This window comes from Xenopus tropicalis, chromosome 1 (genome assembly GCF_000004195.4).
Source record: "Xenopus tropicalis strain Nigerian chromosome 1, UCB_Xtro_10.0, whole genome shotgun sequence".
NCBI lineage: Eukaryota > Metazoa > Chordata > Amphibia > Anura > Pipidae > Xenopus > Xenopus tropicalis.
The window spans coordinates 54,375,214-54,394,025 of record NC_030677.2 but is presented as its reverse complement, the minus strand read 5'-3'; the positions used below and the strand labels follow the sequence as shown (position 1 = coordinate 54,394,025).

General features: G+C 37.5%; 1 protein-coding gene and 1 pseudogene across 1 annotated transcript; both read right to left on the bottom strand.

Annotated features, from left to right (window-relative positions):
• Positions 1–5,765: 5,765 nt before the first annotated feature.
• Positions 5,766–9,871, bottom strand: lrat (lecithin retinol acyltransferase). The gene is made up of 2 exons (NM_203810.1): positions 9,333–9,871; positions 5,766–6,939 (listed from the first exon to the last, which is right to left on the bottom strand). The coding sequence occupies exons 1-2, from the start codon at positions 9,864–9,866 to the stop codon at positions 6,787–6,789; spliced, it is 687 nt and encodes a 228-aa protein (NP_989141.1). The 5' UTR covers positions 9,867–9,871; the 3' UTR covers positions 5,766–6,786.
• A 7,831-nt stretch (positions 9,872–17,702) lies between these two features.
• On the bottom strand, positions 17,703–18,527 carry LOC108648176 (annotated as a pseudogene).
• Positions 18,528–18,812: the final 285 nt, after the last annotated feature.

Below are 18,812 nucleotides of genomic sequence, written 5' to 3'. Positions count from 1 at the left end.
GTATCCTCGTGTGCTGGTGCTTAACATACACAATCTCCACTTACAATATGACTATCCGTGTAGGTGTACCCCCCACCAAGCATCACCTGTATTATGGCTTATGGATTAAAGTCCTAGGACTCTGCACTGCTGTTTCTGGCTGCTAAAATGAAGAACCAAAGCCAGCTGATTAACAGATCTGGAGGAAAACCATTATTTATATTAAAAAAGCAACATTTATGACACAAAAACCTTTTTTAATAAGCCATTGCTGTTTATAAAGATACCTTAAACTTATATTGCATTGTCTGTAAAGGCCATGTCAAGTTTAAAACATTTATCAGGTACCTCTGCTGTATAATTTTGACTGGAATCCAGCTCTACACGGTTAAAATAAAGGGTCTGTGTAGTTTTCACCCAGTGCTACCTGGGTCAGAGGTCTGACCTTTTTGTATGACAGCACAAATACATAGAGGCATTTGCCCGGGGCAACCTTGCAGGCTGGGCGCTTTATGAGCAGTAACTGGACATATATCTTCACAACAAAAACAGTGATCACAAAGCTTTTGAAATCCTCTACTTAAATTTCATGTTGCCAGTAACACCTAAAGCATAAACCCCCTCTATCCAATGCATTGTGAGGGGCAATTGATGCCAAGATGAGCCCTATGTCAAGCAAAGCATTAATATTGGATTGATAACACTATAACATTTTAACAGGAAAAGCTTTAATAAATGCATTTTTAAAATTGAGGACAATACTCTTTAAGCCTTTGCCTTATATCCAGTCTGTGCTCATATTCTCATCCATGATTGGTATATGTATGTATCTACTGCACTGAAGGTTGTCCCTGCAATAATAATACCATAATGTAAATATCATATCTTAAAAACAATATTTGCTTTAAAGTGCTACAAACCACCAGAGCAGCGACCGCCTTTCTCTTGTGTCTCTTAACATGTGACAGTTACCAACTGTACCAATTGTACTTATATTTGTTTATTGTAGTGTTTGTGCCCTGTTTGAACTATAACTCTACTGTAAATATATACAGTGCTGCACTATAAATAAAGATATACATACATCCAAATGCTTGCTCTGTAACAGCTTAGGAGATTTTGTTTTGTACCCCCTGATTTATTTAGCTACTTCTTTTCCAGGTTCTCTGGTTCTGCTGTTCTATATGTTGCTCACAAAAGACTTCAGGCCAAAGCACGTCTTCAGGCCATGTACAGCCATTGTACATACAATATTATTATAACCAAGTACTTACTGTATCACTAGAATATTATGCAGTACAGTACATACAGATTGTATATAAAAACTGACCAATGAAAGAAGGTAATAGGGTCCCGCTTACAGCCTTATTGTAATCTGGACATTGTGGGCTTTCTTTACCCTCTGCTCTAAGGAAGGTGTCCCAAGGCTGGCCCAAGGCATAATGATGCCTATCCTACAGAGGCCTGCCAATACATTCAGCAGTTATCAGGAGAATAGTAAATCAGCCCTCTCACTGAGGTCTTTGATCACAGAACAGAGCCTTCTGCGCCTCCATACAGGGACATCAGACACTGAGTGACAGGATATTTCCAGCCTTCCTAATCACAGAACTTGCTCCATCAAAGAAGCAATCACTCACAGGCCTGTCTGAAGAAATTCTCTCCAGATCCAGACACTAGGGTCCCTTGGCCAAATCAGAGGGCAATTATTAGAGATGGTATAGTTGAATGTGAATTATTATTTTCTAGTCTCCAACTCAGTGAGTTTGTGTGTTGTCCATCAGCGAGAGACAACTGTGCTGTCATGAGAACGGTCATGCCCCTAATCCCAACCAACATTCTCGCTTCCATACATTACCTGCTGGTAAGTCTTCAGTCTGAGGACACTTTGTTAAAGGAACAGTAACACCAAAAAATGTATATATTTTAAAGAAATTAAACTATAATGTACTGCTGCCCTGCACTGGTAAAAGTTGTTTGTTTGCTTCAGAAACATTACTAGAGTTTATATAAACCCTGGTATACAGCCATGGGGGCAGCCATTCAAAAGGAGAAAAGGCACAGGCACATAGCAGATAACAGATAAGCTCTGTAGAATACAATGGTGTCTTATCTGTTATCTGCTATGTGCCTGTGCCTTTTCTCCTTTTTTCCAGCTTAAATGGCTGCCCCCATGGCTACACAGCAGCTTATTTATATAAACTATAGTAGTGTTCCTGAAGCAAACACCTCAGTTTTACCAGTGCAGGGAAACAGTACATTATATGTCAATTACTTTTGAACACTTTAATTTTTTGGTGTTACTGTTCCTTTAAGCTTTAGCTGCAAATGCTGCTCACCATGTTAGTCCTGAAAGAAAACTGTGCTTGAGGTCCATCCCAGTAAACCAGGGGTCCCCAACCTTTCATACTCATGAGATCTTCCCTGCTAAAGGGCTGTGGTTGCCTTGGGCTGGTACAGAAGCACAAAACATAATATATAACATTTCTGTCCTACTTCTTTAGTTAGGCTTTAGTTCTTCGTTGATGTCTTTAAAGGGGTGGTTCACCTTTGAGTTAACTTTTATTGTGGTGTAGAGTATGATATTCTAATACTATTTTATTATTTGTGGTTTTTTAAGTATTCTCTTTTGTTCAGCAGCTCTCTAGTTTGGAATTTAGCAGGTACATTGTTGCTAGAGTTCAAATTATCTTATTAATCAGGGGGTGATTTGAATGAGAGACAGGAATATGAATAGTGTCCGAATAGAAAGATAAGTAATAAAAAGTAACAATAAAATTATAGCCTCGTAGAGCAAAAGCTTTTGGTTGCAAGGTCAGTGATTCCCATTTAAAAGTTAAGAAAATAATTAAAAAAAAAACCAAAAAGCTATAAAAAAAGAAATAATAGTTGCTTATAACTGGCCATTCCATGACACTTAGGGGCTGATTTACTAAGACACGATTTCGAATCCGAATTGGAAAAATTCCGATTGGAAATGAACATTTTGCGACTTTTTCCTATTTTTTGGGATTTTTTCGGCGTCTTTACGATTTTCGCGTAAAAACGCGAGTTTTTCGTAGCCATTACGAAAGTTGCGCAAAGTTGCGATTTTTTCGTAGCGTTAACACTTGCGCGCAAAGTCGCGCCTTTTTCGTAGCGTTAAAACTTAAAAGGTGCGACGTTTCGTGCAAGTTTTAACGCTACGAAAAAATCACGACTTTGCTCAACTTTCGTAATGGCTACGAAAAACTCGCGTTTTTACGCAAAAATCGTAAAGACGCCGAAAAAATTGCAAAACATCGCAAAATTACCGATCATTACGAAAAAAACGCAATCGGACGCATTCGGCCCGTTCATGGGTTAGTAAATGTGCCCCATAGTTAACTTAGGGTGAAGCACCCCTTTTGAGCAGGATCAGTAGGATCTTGTGCTACAACAGGCAGTAAGGACATCTGTATTCAAGATAGAGTTATAAACTGAAATAGCTAGTATAGTTTAAAAAATTATCTAGCAGATAAACACAACTCTAGCATTTGCACCCCATGGATCACTAAATAACCCCTAAAGACAATAAGGGGTCCTCCACCCAAAAACCTGTTTTTTTTTTTGCACAGTAAAAGAAAATGTAGTTCTAAGCAATATATATATGACTTTTTACACTTCTGCACTTCTGGCTCGGACTCCTGAACCAATGTAGAGCCAGACTCCTACAACAGAAGGGGTACAAACAAACACTGCTTTCAGCGGCAAATGACTTTAAAACAACTGAAAATCTTTAATAAATGTATATGAAAAGTTGCTTAGAATTACATTTTCCTTCATTATGTAAGAAAAAGAAGTTTTTCTGGACAACATATTATGGAACAGTACTGTTCAGCTGATATACTCACAAAGACTTCTGTTCTTCCACTCATTTACATCAGACTCTGACAGGATATTTCCAGCCTTCCTAAATCACTGCATATAGTCCATCAAAGAAAAAGTCACTAGCAGGCCTGCCTGCACACATTATTTAGGACCCAGTGGCTATGGACCCTTTTAATTCCTTTGCCCTCTTTCTTTTCTCATTGATAGCATAACAAGATGGCATGGCAGGAAATAATGTGAGACATCCAAGGCAATTGCACTACCCAGCTACAACCCTGACATTGCATAAATAAAAGGTTAAAGTACAATGAGTGTATCTGGTGTATTACTGATAGGTTAGGGATGCAATTTAGGGAAACCTGAACGCAATCAGTCATTTAGCTTTGTTCTGTCCCTGGGCAGTGAAGCATTACTGGCCCCACAAGTTTTCTCTTGTAAGACTAGCCGCTATCATGGACTGAAACACAGTACTGGCTGTCTGGAGGCAGATACAGTTAGGAGTATTTTTTTAAGCATCTACTTAATTTTAAAGGATACTGTCATGATTTTTATGGGGTACTTTTTATTTCTAAATTACACTGTTTACATAGCAAATAATTCACCTTACCATTTAAAATTTATTCTTGAACCAAAAATAATATAAAAATTATGATGAGACAAAAATTTAGTTATTTGGTCACAACAAAAAGCATTTTGCATGGCGGAAGAAGAACACCACATTCCAAGAAAAACATCTGCTACCTACTGTCACATTTGGTGGAGGGTCCACCACGTTGTGGAGCTAGTTCAGGGACTGGAGCTCTTCTTTAAGTTGAGGGTCGGATGAATTCAACCCAATATCAACAAATTCTTCAGGATAATGTTCAAGCATCAGTCACAAAGTTGAGGTTATGCAGGGGTTGGATATTCCAACAAGACAATGACAAGTACAATATTCTGGAATGGCCGTCACAGTCCCCCAACTTGAATATCATGGAAAATCTATGGAATGATTTTGAAGCAGGCTGCCCTTTATGTGGCAAAACTGTGTTCCAGGCAACATACACGGACTCAAGTATACTGAAGTATAGGAATGCAGCTGCACACCCAGGCTCCTAAACTACCTGTGCACAGTCCAAGGGGGATCGGCACTCTACCAATTTATAGTAAAGGCAAAATTAGGACTGGTACACAAGGATACAATGATGTGGGGACATCCTGTGCATTTGTGTGTGACACAATAAACTCAGGGCATATCCCCGCATCATTGTATCCTTGTGTGCTGGTGCTTAACATACACAATCTCCACTTACAATATGACTATCCGTGTAGGTGTACCCCCCACCAAGCATCACCTGTATTATGGCTTATGGATTAAAGTCCTAGGACTCTGCACTGCTGTTTCTGGCCACTAAAAAAAACCAAAGCCAGCTGATTAACAGATCTGGAGAAACACCATTATTTATATTAAAAAAGCAACATTTATGACACAAAAACCTTTTTTAATAAGCCATTGCTGTTTATAAAGATACCTCTTAAGCATATATTGCAATGTCTGTAAAGGCCATGTCAAGTTTAAAACATTTATCAGGTACCTCTGCTGTATAATTTTGACTGGAATCCAGCTCTACACGGTTAAAATAAAGGGTCTGTGTAGTTTTCACCCAGTGCTACCTGGGTCAGAGGTCTGACCTTTTTGTATGACAGCACAAATACATAGAGGCATTTGCCCGGGGCAACCTTGCAGGCTGGGCGCTTTATGAGCAGTAACTGGACATACATCTTCACAACAAAAACAGTGATCACAAAGCTTTTGAAATCCTCTACTTAAATTTCATGTTGCCAGTAACACCTAAAGCATAAACCCCCTCTATCCAATGCATTGTGAGGGGCAATTGATGCCAAGATGAGCCCTATGTCAAGCAAAGCATTAATATTGGATTGATAACACAATAACATTTTAACAGGAAAAGCTTTAATAAATGCATTTTTAAAATTGAGGACAATACTCTTTTAGCATTTGCCTTATATCCAGTCTGTGCTCATATTCTCATCCATGATTGGTATATGTATGTATCTACTGCACTGAAGGTTGTCCCTGCAATAATAATACCATAATGTAAATATCATATCTTAAAAACAATATTTTCTTTAAAGTGCTACAAACCACCAGGGCAGCGACCGCCTTTCTCTTGTGTCTCTTAACATGTGACACTTGACTGTACCAATTGTACTTATATTTGTTTATTGTAGTGTTTGTGCCCTGTTTGAACTATAACTCTACTGTAAATATATACAGTGCTGCACTATAAATAAAGATATACATACATCCAAATGCAATTCATTTCAAAGAAACAGGCTGCCAATGGATTCACTCTGTTCATGAGGTATCATTCAGTACTGCCTAAAGCTTTCACTCACAGCTTGCTCTGTAACAGCTTAGGGGATTTTGTTTTGTAGCCCATGATTTATTTAGCTACTTCTTTTCCAGGTTCTCTGGTTCTGCTGTTCTATATGTTGCTCACAAAAGACTTTGGGCCATACTAATAAAGCTGTGTGAAATATTTTACACTTATATGTATGCTTTTACATGGAGAATCATGGTGTGATAATGTCATTGGTAATGATATTATAATACTTTTACACAGCTTTATAAAGATGATCTTATGTGTACATGTTAATAGTTGTATAGCCACAACTCCCATTGTACTGAGACTATTCACTTGTAATAACATAGAAGAAAATAAACAGCTTAAACAGTAATAATATTTAGCAAATGTAAACATTAATTATAGTACAGGTACTGAATGACTGAACTATGTTGTACACCGTTCCTTTTTCTTCCACACATTGATTATGATGCTTGGGATGGGACAAGATCATGCAGTGCCAATGGGACCTTCAGTCAATAATATTCAGGCAGCCCATGATATGCTTTCTAAATCATGTACATTGCTGGCTTGTTGTAGTCCAGTATGGTTAGCTTGCCATCCACAATGTAAAGGTAATGAAAAAACTGGGAAGGATGGTGTACAGTCCAAAGCCCATACATAGGAATGATGCCATGCCAATAGCAGCAGAAAGTAAAATGCTTCTCCGATCTCGAATTATCTTCTTTACTGTCTCACAGAACTGCAAAATAAAATCAATATAGTCAATTAAGTATATACATTCCGAGATTCAGTCGTCAGGTTCTGCAAGGAGGCAATCACATTACTCTTACTGATGGTTTTCTTTCTGGGATTGAAGGTATAACTATTATTGAAACATTCAGGACTTTCAAAACATTGGACTTCTTAAATTATTATTATCATGTATTTATAAAGCACCAACATATTCATCAGCTCTGTACAATAAGTGGGTTTATACGTTGGACATATGGAATTATATATAGAGCAATCAATAACCGATGCAAGAGGTGAAGAGAGCCCTGCCCTGCTTGCAATCTATAAGGAGAAGGGGTTTAGACATAAGGTGTGGGACTGAGCAAGATTAGAATTAAGCAAGATGAGAGATGTAGCACAGAGTATTGCTTTAATGAGCATATGCTTCACTAAATAAATGCATTTTAAGAGATCTATAAATATATAGTCACACACACACATACTGGCTGTAATGTCTGTTGTTGCTAAACTTAAAATAAAAAAATGTTTCCAGAAATATTGCATGTGTGGTACAGGAGTATGATGAATCTGTTATTTAGGTATTTCTAAAGACGCAAGAACATGGCTGCAAATTTTACAGTCAGGTTCATTTTGAAATGCTAGGGGTACGTGGCACAACGTTGTGCTCCTTAGGGTCCATACAGAAAGCAACTCATGCAAGTGCAAGGGAATCCCTGTATTCAATGCCTGCCATATGCATTAATTACCAGGCTCTCCAGGTCCTTGCAGTCCACTGATGCCCCATCTTGAGCAGTATGCAGTGCCACTCAACACAGACAAGGCTGCATGCAAGTTAAGGCCCAACTTATTGTGCCCCATTCTAGGAATGCAAAGAGGCCAAAAAATCAGTGCCAGGTACAAAATATGGAGTTTTATGGCATGCACTTAACACCTTTTAAATAAGATCTAAGTGGTTATTTTAAAAAAGGCACAAAATTCTGTGCTTCAGAATGCACCTCAAAGACCTGTGCTCCCTTTATAAATACAGTGTTTCTGGTGTTCAGCAGTGCTGAGGGGTGGGCTGGGAAGGTACGCCCATTCCATCCAATAACTTTCATATCATTAAAGCTACCATATCCACCAGCACTGCACTTAATGTCAGCTTTTTAATCTGATGTGAGGTAGAGAATGCACCAAGAAATGGACGCAGTTTATGTCTTAGTGAATGAGCAAAAAGGGGAGTGATTCTGCACCCCTAGAGTTCAAGCACTTTCTTTCAGGGTCTTTGTAAATGAGTCTTCTAATGTCCCATTTAATTTCTGTCCCAATGTTTCAGATAATCTTTAAATCATCTTAACTATCATATTTTAAATGCACTTGAATAATGTCCAATACAAAAGGAAAGTAAACATGTAACATTTACATTAGTTATTAGGATGTATTAATGACTATATAGATCTTGCAGAATGCCTCTAAAATTCTTTGTTGTTTGTATGCTATGTATTTTGGAATCGGAATACTCCACAGTTTAAATACCGCAGTGTGTCCTGTGAAGCCTTGGATATTACAGAGAATCGAGCTATTAGTAGCAAAGTCCAAATCACTTAGCCCATTCCTCTTAATTAGAGTTTTAAATGAAACCAAAGCATTAACTGCTTTGTTTGCTACAAATCGCATGCTCCTTAATATTAACCTTAATTCACATGATTTATGTCATGTCTTATTCCGGAGCTTTAAAAAAACGTAAGCACAGCATTTAAGGACTATAATTAGACTGTTAAAGAGGAATCCTAACAATTTGATTATTTCAGAGAATATGAGAAAGAAAGAAAGAAAGAAAGATTTTATTGCACTATTGCGAGGAAGTAACACCTTCTTGCCCCCTTAGCAGATACTGTTCTGGATTTTATGTATCCTGTAACAAATGGAAGTCTACAGCTATTAAGAGAGTTAGAGGTTATTTACAATAAGCCTCCATTGTTTCAAAGGAAACGAGTATTACCTGCCAGGCTTCACATCAAGGCAATAAACTCAAGAACAACCCTGCTCAGCCCATAAACTTCTGAAAACTTCTTTTGGAAACTTTAAGCAACTCCTATAATCCTAACACATTCTGTAATGCAAATAGCAGATTAGAAACAAAATCATTGTTTCCCAAATAGCATTAATAGAGGTCACAAGATTAGAATTAGAATGTATCACAATAAAGGTTTGGCTGGGTTGCCTGTACATTTTGTGGGTGTCCGCTAAACTTATCTGTTTTTGTATTTTCTTATTGTTATTTACATAAATATTATTGCTGTAATTATTATTTACATATGTAAGCAATATGACATTTTATATTAATAGACACAGTAAGCCATAATATTAGTGTAAAATCAGTAGTCAGGAATGTGCCACAAACCTATACATGGAATTTACCTTCTCAGTCTGAAAGCTGACAGGCATGCCATATCTGCAGTAAGTGACAAAGTGCTCACAGTTGTTCCACAGAAGGCTGTAAGGTGTAGATCCAACCAGTTTCTCTGCTCTCCGAGCCACTTCTTCATTAGTGAGAGGTTTTGTCTTGAAGCTTTTGTCCATGTGGTTTACTAAGATATTTCCACCATAGGCAAAATCCTGCACAGAGTCCACTCTTATGCTGGCTATCTTGGCCAAAACGCCCATTATAAGCCTTTTGTTCGTCACTACTCTCCTTATTAAACATGTATCATCTGACAGAGCTGGAAGAATATCCGGCATCAAATGGGCCACTTTGTTATTCCCTAAATAGATTCCAAAATGAACAAACAGTGTTCTAGGAACTTCCAGCAAGTCACCTCTCTTGATAAAAGGAACATTGCAAGGCTGCCTGCATCTGCTTTTTTTTGACGATACACTAAACACTTTCAAGTTGGCCAAAATAAAGATTTTTTCAAAAATAAAAACAATCATTCCCACTAATAGTGATTTCATTGTGCTCACCTTAGAGTTTGAGTAAAAGCTTCCACAGTAAAGCTTTGTCTGGAGCTAATCTCTACTTCTTGCTGGCCACATGGGGAGAACCTTTTGACATCACGGTGTAAAGTCAGTGGTGATTGGCTAATCTCAAAGTGGGTGGCACATTGACACTGCAGTATCTTTGTCATTAAAACTTTTTTTTTAATATTACCCTTAGCTGTAGCTAATGTATTATAATTATATTTTATAATGTGATTTAATTTTTACACAGAATGTGTCACTTGGTGCCTGTGACATATTACTGTGTAATATAATCTGTATTTTAATTTTAAAATGAGACTTTTTGTAGTAAGTAAGTAAGTATCAAATAGTAAGAGATTTTGCATGTGATGTGTGGGACCTCTTCTCCAATTTTCCTAGAATAATTTGTAATTGTTAATTTTTATACATTTAGTGGAATTGTGTATTTCTATCTATCTATACAAATATATATAAAAGGTATGGGATCCCTTATCCGGAAACCCATTATCCAGAAAGTTCCGAATTACGGAAAGGCCATCTCCCATAGACTCCATTATAAGCATATAATTCTATTTTTTTTTTAAATTATTTCCTTTTTCTCTGTAGTAATAATAATAAAGAACGTAAGATATAATAATTAGGCAAAACAAGCCTATTGGGTTTATTCAATATTAAAATGATTTTTAGCAGACTTAAGTTATGGCGATCTAAATTATGGAAAGATCCCTGATCCGGAAAACCCCAAGTCCTGAGTATTCTGGATAACAGGTCCCATACCTGTATGTATATATATATATATATATATATATACATATATACTACTTTACAAATAAAAGAAAGAGACAGACTGATATTTATATTATAAACAAAAAAGTACGCGGTTTAAGAAAATGTTTGCCACTTTAATAACACATTCCATTTTAAATGGATTTCCTGGTTGAATATTTTGCAAGAACCCTAAATCAGTATACATTCAGTAAATGCACCTCTATCCACTCATATGTGCATACGTACGCTCATACACATGTGAACATAAACTGAATAACCACCATCGAAATCATATAAATAACGGACAGTCCCCACTCCTCCATTTTCACATGGGAGAAAAAAAAGGGAAATGTGCAACAATATATATTTATTACATAATTTTAAACACTGACATAATGCCACTGAATGTGTATATCATTAAAATGCAGTCTAAGCACAGCTTACACATGGTAAGTTTTCACTTGTACCACATTAGGGGGATCAGGTTAAACAAAGTAAAAAGTCCTTACTTGCATAATTTTGCCTCACTAAATTTCCCTGCATCTTTTTTTTTTTTTTTTTGGCATTCACCTAAAAGACTCACCACTCAAAACCTGGAGAGTTTTTCTGCTGTGATTTTTTTCTATTTTGATTTATTTTTTGCAACTGGCAAAAAAAAAAATGCAGGAAAGAATGTGAGACATGGATATCGCTCATGGATTAATAAAGTAACCCCCAAGTGTACTTTTTTGAGGGATTTTTATCTCTGAATAGGTTGCTTAAGTGTAAATGGCAGCACTAGCTCGGCAGTAGAAACAAATCCACTGGTTATTCACATGCCTATGGAAATGCTCATGCTTTTGGAGGATTCCTTAGTTAGTATAATCCCCTATCATGTAAAAAAAGACTATCACTTTCATATTTTACAGTGCAGGGTAAAGTTTTCAGTATCTATGAATTATTACACAATACTCATAAAATTACAGTGTGCAACTATCCACCTGGATAGCACACTGGGCATTTTGCCCACTGACGTATTTCAGTCTGTGGTCTGGTGCCCAAGATTCCCTCTGCCACCTCCTATTCCTATGAAAAAAAACACCTGACATTAGCAGTATTGGCACTTTTATCCGAGAGCTACTCTAGGAACCTGAAAAGTGACAGAACTGGAATTCAGGGATTTCCCATTCAAGTAAATAAAATGTACAGGGGCAGTCTGGGGGCTGCTGCTTCAGCTAAAATACACTGAATTCTGTGCCCTGCTATGCACTATGTGCAAACTAGCAATCACTGGAGGATGCAGACCAAAAGGAATAACCCATACTTAATGCCTTAATATGCCCCACCTATGGCAAGTAGTAAGGAGAGGGTGTCTGGCACCCCGCCAGTGCTTCACTCTGCACCTAGTCTCAGATTTCCGTCAAAGCCTTTTTCCATAGGGTCCTGCTTACTATGCTTCTAGAATAAAAATAGTCTCTTTGAATTGATGTGACCTAAGCTAGAATATAATTTTGTTAATAGCAAAACAATCCTACTGTTAAGGCTATACCAACTCAGCTTCCAAGCATTCCAGGCAAGAAATCCCTTACCTTTCTAACTGCACTAACTGCAGGAACCGATCCAAGCACTAACAGCAGTCTCTTTTCTCTTAAAACCCTATTTTGCAATGTAAATATATACATATTCATCTCTTTTTTTTGTAAACAGGAGCATCCACTTGTTTAACTCAATCAACCAGAAAGGCAAAAAAACAGAGCAATCCATTAATCTGCATTTTGACAAAGCTAATCCATTATGCAAATGTTTAAACCCCGGGAACAAAGCTCACAAAAGGGCGGCCCTGTCATGTCAACAAAAGCCCTTAGTCAGTGGCTAATAACGTCGGTAGCTAAGAAAATTCTCTACTAATGGCTTCAACTTCCCAGAGAGTCTGGAAGAGATGATAGATGAGTGCCCACATTCAGCTTACCTGAAAAATGACCGAGCTATTGAGATTTGAAGAACAAGAAAGTCTGATCTCTCATCTAATTTTACGCAGACAGCCTTTCTGTCATAACCGTGGGTACGGCCTTTTTATATGCTAATGTTTGTGGTGAGGGCATATCCTTGATCTTAAGATAAATTAGCCACTGATCTTTCACACTACCCTGTTGTGTATGAAGTCAATTTTTATTACCCAATTTCCTGACTTATCATGCATAGTCTGCAAAGATAAAAAGATACTGCAAACTTTTATCTTCTATTTATTTTGCCTATTAAGGTCAGACGGTCATTAAATTTAGTGATCCTAATCAGTCCTATTTTTATATTTTTATCTGGCACTGCTTGTGCAAGGAGCCTCCCTGAGTAAAGTTGTGTTGCAGACCTATTGTGTTCCATTGTTATATTCTCATGTGCTGGGGATACTGCCTCTTTGCCAGTCATTGCTGCCCCCTGGGACACAACAAAAGAAAGCCCAAGGATATCTTTAAGTGCAGTACAGTTTATGGACCCCCCCCCCAAAGTAGCAGAGACAGCAGAAACAAGAAGAGAATGCATATTGAGCAGATAAAGGCAAAGTAGTGGCATGGCAGATGCAGCAGTCAAATAAGAAGAATACAGAAATGTAAGTAGGTTTGTTGTGCCTTATCTGTAAACACAGAGTAAAGCTAGCCATACACATACCGATAAAATCATACGTTTTGGACCGTGTGTGGGCTCAGTATTATTGTCCCGATAAATTTTGTACCATGGCGATTGGTCATTTAGTCGATAAGGCAGGTTAGAAAATTTTGGATAAGGAAAAATCTGTGCATGCATTGTGCATCAGAAGATATCCTTGGCCTACAGTGGAAGTCACTTTCGTATGATTGGTGTCTGCCAACTATTTCATGTTCAGAACATCCAAACGATATCCAAACGTTCATCTAAACATAATCTGAATGTGTATGGCCACCTTTAGTTGTAAGAAGGGTTAAATTTCCACATTCTTTTTGAGATGCAGCAGCTAAATCATGGAATATAAATGACAGAGGTACTGAAGGAAAATTTTGCACATTTGACTGGAATTAAGGACATTAGACAAGAAGCTTTGAAGGTGTTCTTTAAGTATATGTCCTAACATTTAAATGCTAAAAGCAGGACAGTATAGAACCAACTGAGGTCTGTTTCAAAACCAATTGGGACCTTCTGGAGGTATGGATAAGTTATGGCTAGACCCACAGCTCATTTACAGAATCATTCTCCATTATAGCATCTGATTTGATGAACCATTCAGACATTTTGGCCAACCAGTGCTCTCTGAGAAATAGTTGCTGTTGGTTACTAGGCCAGTAGCCCCGCAAGGTAATTTACCTGGCCCCACTGGGAGAGGGAGGACGGAGCAGGGGAGCAGGGAGAGGGAGGGAACAGCCTGTAGTTTGGGGGGGTTTGAGGACTATAGTCCAGTCCCCCAACAGTCTGAGGGACAATCAACTGGCCCCCTGTTTAAAAAGTTTGAAGACCCCTGCCCTAGAATATCTTAGTTAAAAGCCTGGCAAAAATATTTTGATTGGCAAATCACAGGCAGGAATTTTATTGCTCAAAAAGTTTCCTTAAAGGTTCACCTTTAAATTAACTTTCTGTATGTTGTAGACATTCATATTATAAGACTATTTGCAATTGTTATTTCTTTTAGTTTTTTTCATTATTTAGCTTTCCCTTCAGCAGCTCTCCAGTGTGGCATTTCAGTAACTACCTGGTTGCTGGGGTCAAAATTACCCTAGCAACCAGGCAGTAGTTTAAATGAGAGGATGGAAGATGAATAGGAGAGGTGTTTGATGAACTACAAAAAATAAAAAATGAAATCTAATTGAAAAGTTGCTAAGAGTAATGTATTCTATTCTAAAAGCTAACGTAAAAATGAACAATCCCTTTAACAATCAAGTGTCTCTGCTGATATTAGTGTATGTTGTGCCTAGCTGCACAAGTAGTCATTTCTTTATTATTTTAGAATCATTTTACAGTTATTTTAGAATAATCAGACAGTGAAATTTCTGTGTCTAACCTGTCAGATCCTCACTTTGCACATAGCATTATATAACAGCCACAGACATTTGTTCTCCCTGTTGATCTTCATGCATGGCTGGACAAACATCACTGATCAGTAGTCAGAAAATAACTTCACTGTTTCTGTTTATTGGGTTCCCTTTCAAGAAATGTTTTTTCAGTTCCTTTATAATCTAGAATGAGCCCAAATGTCCTTCAGCAAGCTCCTCTGATGTGCGCCTCACCTGTTATTAAGACTTTTCACCCCTAATTTCACTTGTTGGACAACTGCAAATCTAAACTTGAATTCACAGACAAAGGACATTGTACCCATAATTAGCTTTCCTTAAGCATTTGAAATGAATAATAATGGGAGTTCCGGCAAAATGGTTCTTTAAAACACCATTACCATGGTTATAACAAGCAAATAGATTCTATATTATATAAGGGAATGTGGTTTTTTCAAACAAAAACATATTTTTACAGGTATAGGATCTATTGTCCAGAATATTTGGGAATCTTTTCATTATTTAGATCTTCATACCTGCTAAAAAACATACACATCACATCAACATTAAATAAACCCATAATGATTGTTTTGCCACCAATATGGATCCATGCAGCTTAGTTACCATCTAGGGATAGTCAGGTTAGTCCCCTAATAGGGTTTAATAGGTTTTACAGTAGGACCCAGACAGATCTAAAATGCCTACATTCTGAGCATTCCTCCATTATCTCTCACAGACAATTTGGGAACAGTATCCATAAATCTCCCTCTGGCTGAGAAGGTCTATTCTTCACTGGCAATCTGTCCCTGCATTATTCTCAGCCATGTAAAATGCATATTCACTATGCTATTAATCCATAGCACAGGACACATAGGAGTTTTACCTTTCGCTCACCTTGTGCTATAGGTTTTGAAAAGAGATCATGATATCATACCAGAAGTAGCTTGCTACACGGTGTTTGACTATATGGAGAATATGCAGGTTCTTTTTGGGCTTTCAGGTAAACAATTTCCAGGTTTAATAGTTTCCTAATAAACCTAATTAATAGTTTCCTAATAAACTATGCTGCTGTACAAACTAAGCTGCAGTTACATAAGAGCAATTATTAGGAATTTCACTAGCAGAAAACTGTTTTTTGTTCCATAGTGAGCTCAGCTGGGTTATCTTCTAATTAGCATTAGCAAAACTTTTTTGAACGAGGATCATTACAGGGTAATATAGGAACACAGATGTTCCTAGGGGTTTGAAGGTTCATTTGCAGAGGGTGAGTAATGGTAAAGTGAAAGTGCATCTACCTCCATGTTTTCTACTGAATGTCTACATTTCTGATTTTTCTCTGGATCTTTTAATCTGTATATTATTATTATTGCTTTTAGGTGTAAGAAGTCATAGGTTTACTAATTTTTGTTATTATACGGATATATTTAAAATATAACATGTCAAGGATTTTTTTTCATAATGCTATATGTCGTGAAATGACACTCAGATCATACAAACGGCAGATTCACAGAATTCTTACATTAACTGCAAGTTCAGCATATAATATCCATCTGTTTGTAGATAATCTCCCATTATCCTTGATTCTGTATTGAAAAATGTATCTGGGCTTGCGTCGGATTTCTTGAATGTAAAAGCTATCTTGGCTAAGGTATTTCTGCACCAAAAAAGTTGCTAACTCAATTTATGTATAGTTTCAATAGAAGGTTTGGGTAAGTATAGAAGTGATCATTGTATCCTGCAGTGGAATTAATACTACTCTTAGTGGAGTTATTCCATCCTGCCAGCGCTTGGGGTATCCATGTAGACAAGAGGAAATATTCTTAGACATAGAAATAGAAAGGGATTGCTGTTTTGTTGTTAGACTATAAGTATTACAATTAAAAGTTAAGTAGCTTGGCTATAATTTAATTCCTATACCTATCTACCAAGATGTGTATCGATTCTCCTTAAATGAAAGCCGAGGGACACGTAGCATGGTCCAATCGAATGTACTTCAAACAAATTAAAGTCAAGGTTCTGTCAATTAATGCCGTAGAAACACAGTGGGTGCTAGTCTTACTGCTTAAAGCAAAAGTCATACAGAAAGCCAATATAACCTGTGCAGCACTCTCAAAAACTGCACAGTGCAGTAGTGTTCATGAAAAATGTATTATTGATTTTCAAGCAGACATTTTGAGGTGAGAGAGAGAAAATACAGAATTTAGAGTATATTTAGAGTACATATATGTCTGGGATGTTACAGCTGAGACAGGGGTACCTACAGCCCTACCTACAGTCTGGCTTATGTCTAGTACTAGGTAAAGAAGCACACAGATGAACACTACGGAATGTTACATATTATGGACTATGTTTCTTTTTTTAGATGTATAATACACTATTTGTTTTTGTAATTTGCGTATCTGAGCTTCTTGCTTGCCCTTGGCTGTATGTGAGATGGTTTCACCTCTCTGACCCGTGTGGCATTTATTTGCTGAGGTCTTACATCTGTGTCTTTTCTTTCTAACGTCTAGGACCAGCCATGGGAAAATCTGCCTGCTGTATTCACTAATAAGCATCTCAGACACTTGTTTGGTTTGGCCCCATATATTTGGATGCCAAACCAGCAGTTTGTGTCTCTCCATTTATACTATAAGGTGTGATCCCCAACCACTGGCTCACAAGCAACATGCTGCTCACCAACCCTGTGGATGTTGCTCCCAGTGGTACCAAATAATCAATCACGGTCCTTATTGGGCACCCCCTATGTTTGCATTGGTTCCCAACTTTCTTTATAATTATATATTTGTTGGTCACGGGTAAAAAAGGTTGGGGACCCCTGATTTTTAGGAATCTTGAAATAGAATGGTGTTAGACAGATTAAAAAGCCAGAGGAAAAATACTTGGCAGAACTTAAAACTTAAAATATGAAAACCAGATCTCTTCTGCTATGAATTGTAAATATTTCAAATAGGAAATGGTATATTATTTTAAATAAGACCTCAGAATATAACACAGAATTTAGGAGATGAAACTGGATTAGTTAGGTATTTATGGTAAGACATACAATGTGCATGCAGATAGTGCCATCGATCAAACACAGAACCACAGCAAGAGAAAGCAGCCCTACTAGTTTCAGTTATTTACTTTATGCAAAGTATTGGTCATGGTCACAAAATATTAAGAAAAATAATACAGGCTCCTGTTTACCTGATCAGTCTGAAAGCTCACAGGCATGCCGTATCTGCAGTCATTTACAAAATGCTCACAGTTGTGCCACAGCAGGCTGTATGATGTGACACCAACTAGTTTCTCAGCTCTCGTGACTATTTCTTCTGAAGGCAGAGGCTTATTTGTAACTCTGTGATCCATGTGGTTAATTATGATGGTTCCACCGTAGGCGAAATCCTGCACCGAGTCCACTCTAACACTAGCCATTTTAGCAATGACCCCCACTATAAGCCTTTTGTTTGTCACCACTTGCTGAATGCGAGACTTGTCTGAAGTAAAAGCTGGAAGAATATCAGGCATCAAATGGGCAACCTTGTTATTTCCCAAATATATGCCAAAATGGACAAAGAGAGTCCTTGGAACTTCCAGAAGGTCGCCTTTTTTGAAGAGAGACACTTCATAGCTGTTGGCATTTGTATCTTCCTTGGATGATTCTTTGGCATTTGGTTTAAAGGTCATAAAATATAATATTTTGTCCATGAATAAATACAGCCAATTCAGCACTGGGTTTTTCATCTTGGTAGCCAAGTTGGTTGATGCTCAAATGAAGGCAAATCAAATTCTGGGGTCGATTTTAGCATGTGGGATGAGACCGGTGTATTAAACAGCTAAATCGGATTGCTAAAAAAAAACTGAGGGCGGCTCTTAGGAAAAGTTTGAGATTATTAAATACTATTAATAAGCAACACACAGGCAGCTTTCTGTATGTGACCGAACCAATAATTCCCTCTTTCTAATAGATCTCAGAGAATGGGTCAGCTTACTGAGGGACAGCGCAGGCACTAAACTACCAAAACAAACAAAGTGTATAGCGTATGACATGGCACAACAATGCCTCCTTGTATGTAATACTTTATACTGCTTAATCCATCTTGTTAATGCTGCATAGCTTTGATCCAAGAACATTCTCCATGAGGCCAGCTGACAATTGGTACTGTTTACACTATCCTTCTTGATTTGCAAGATTAAAGCA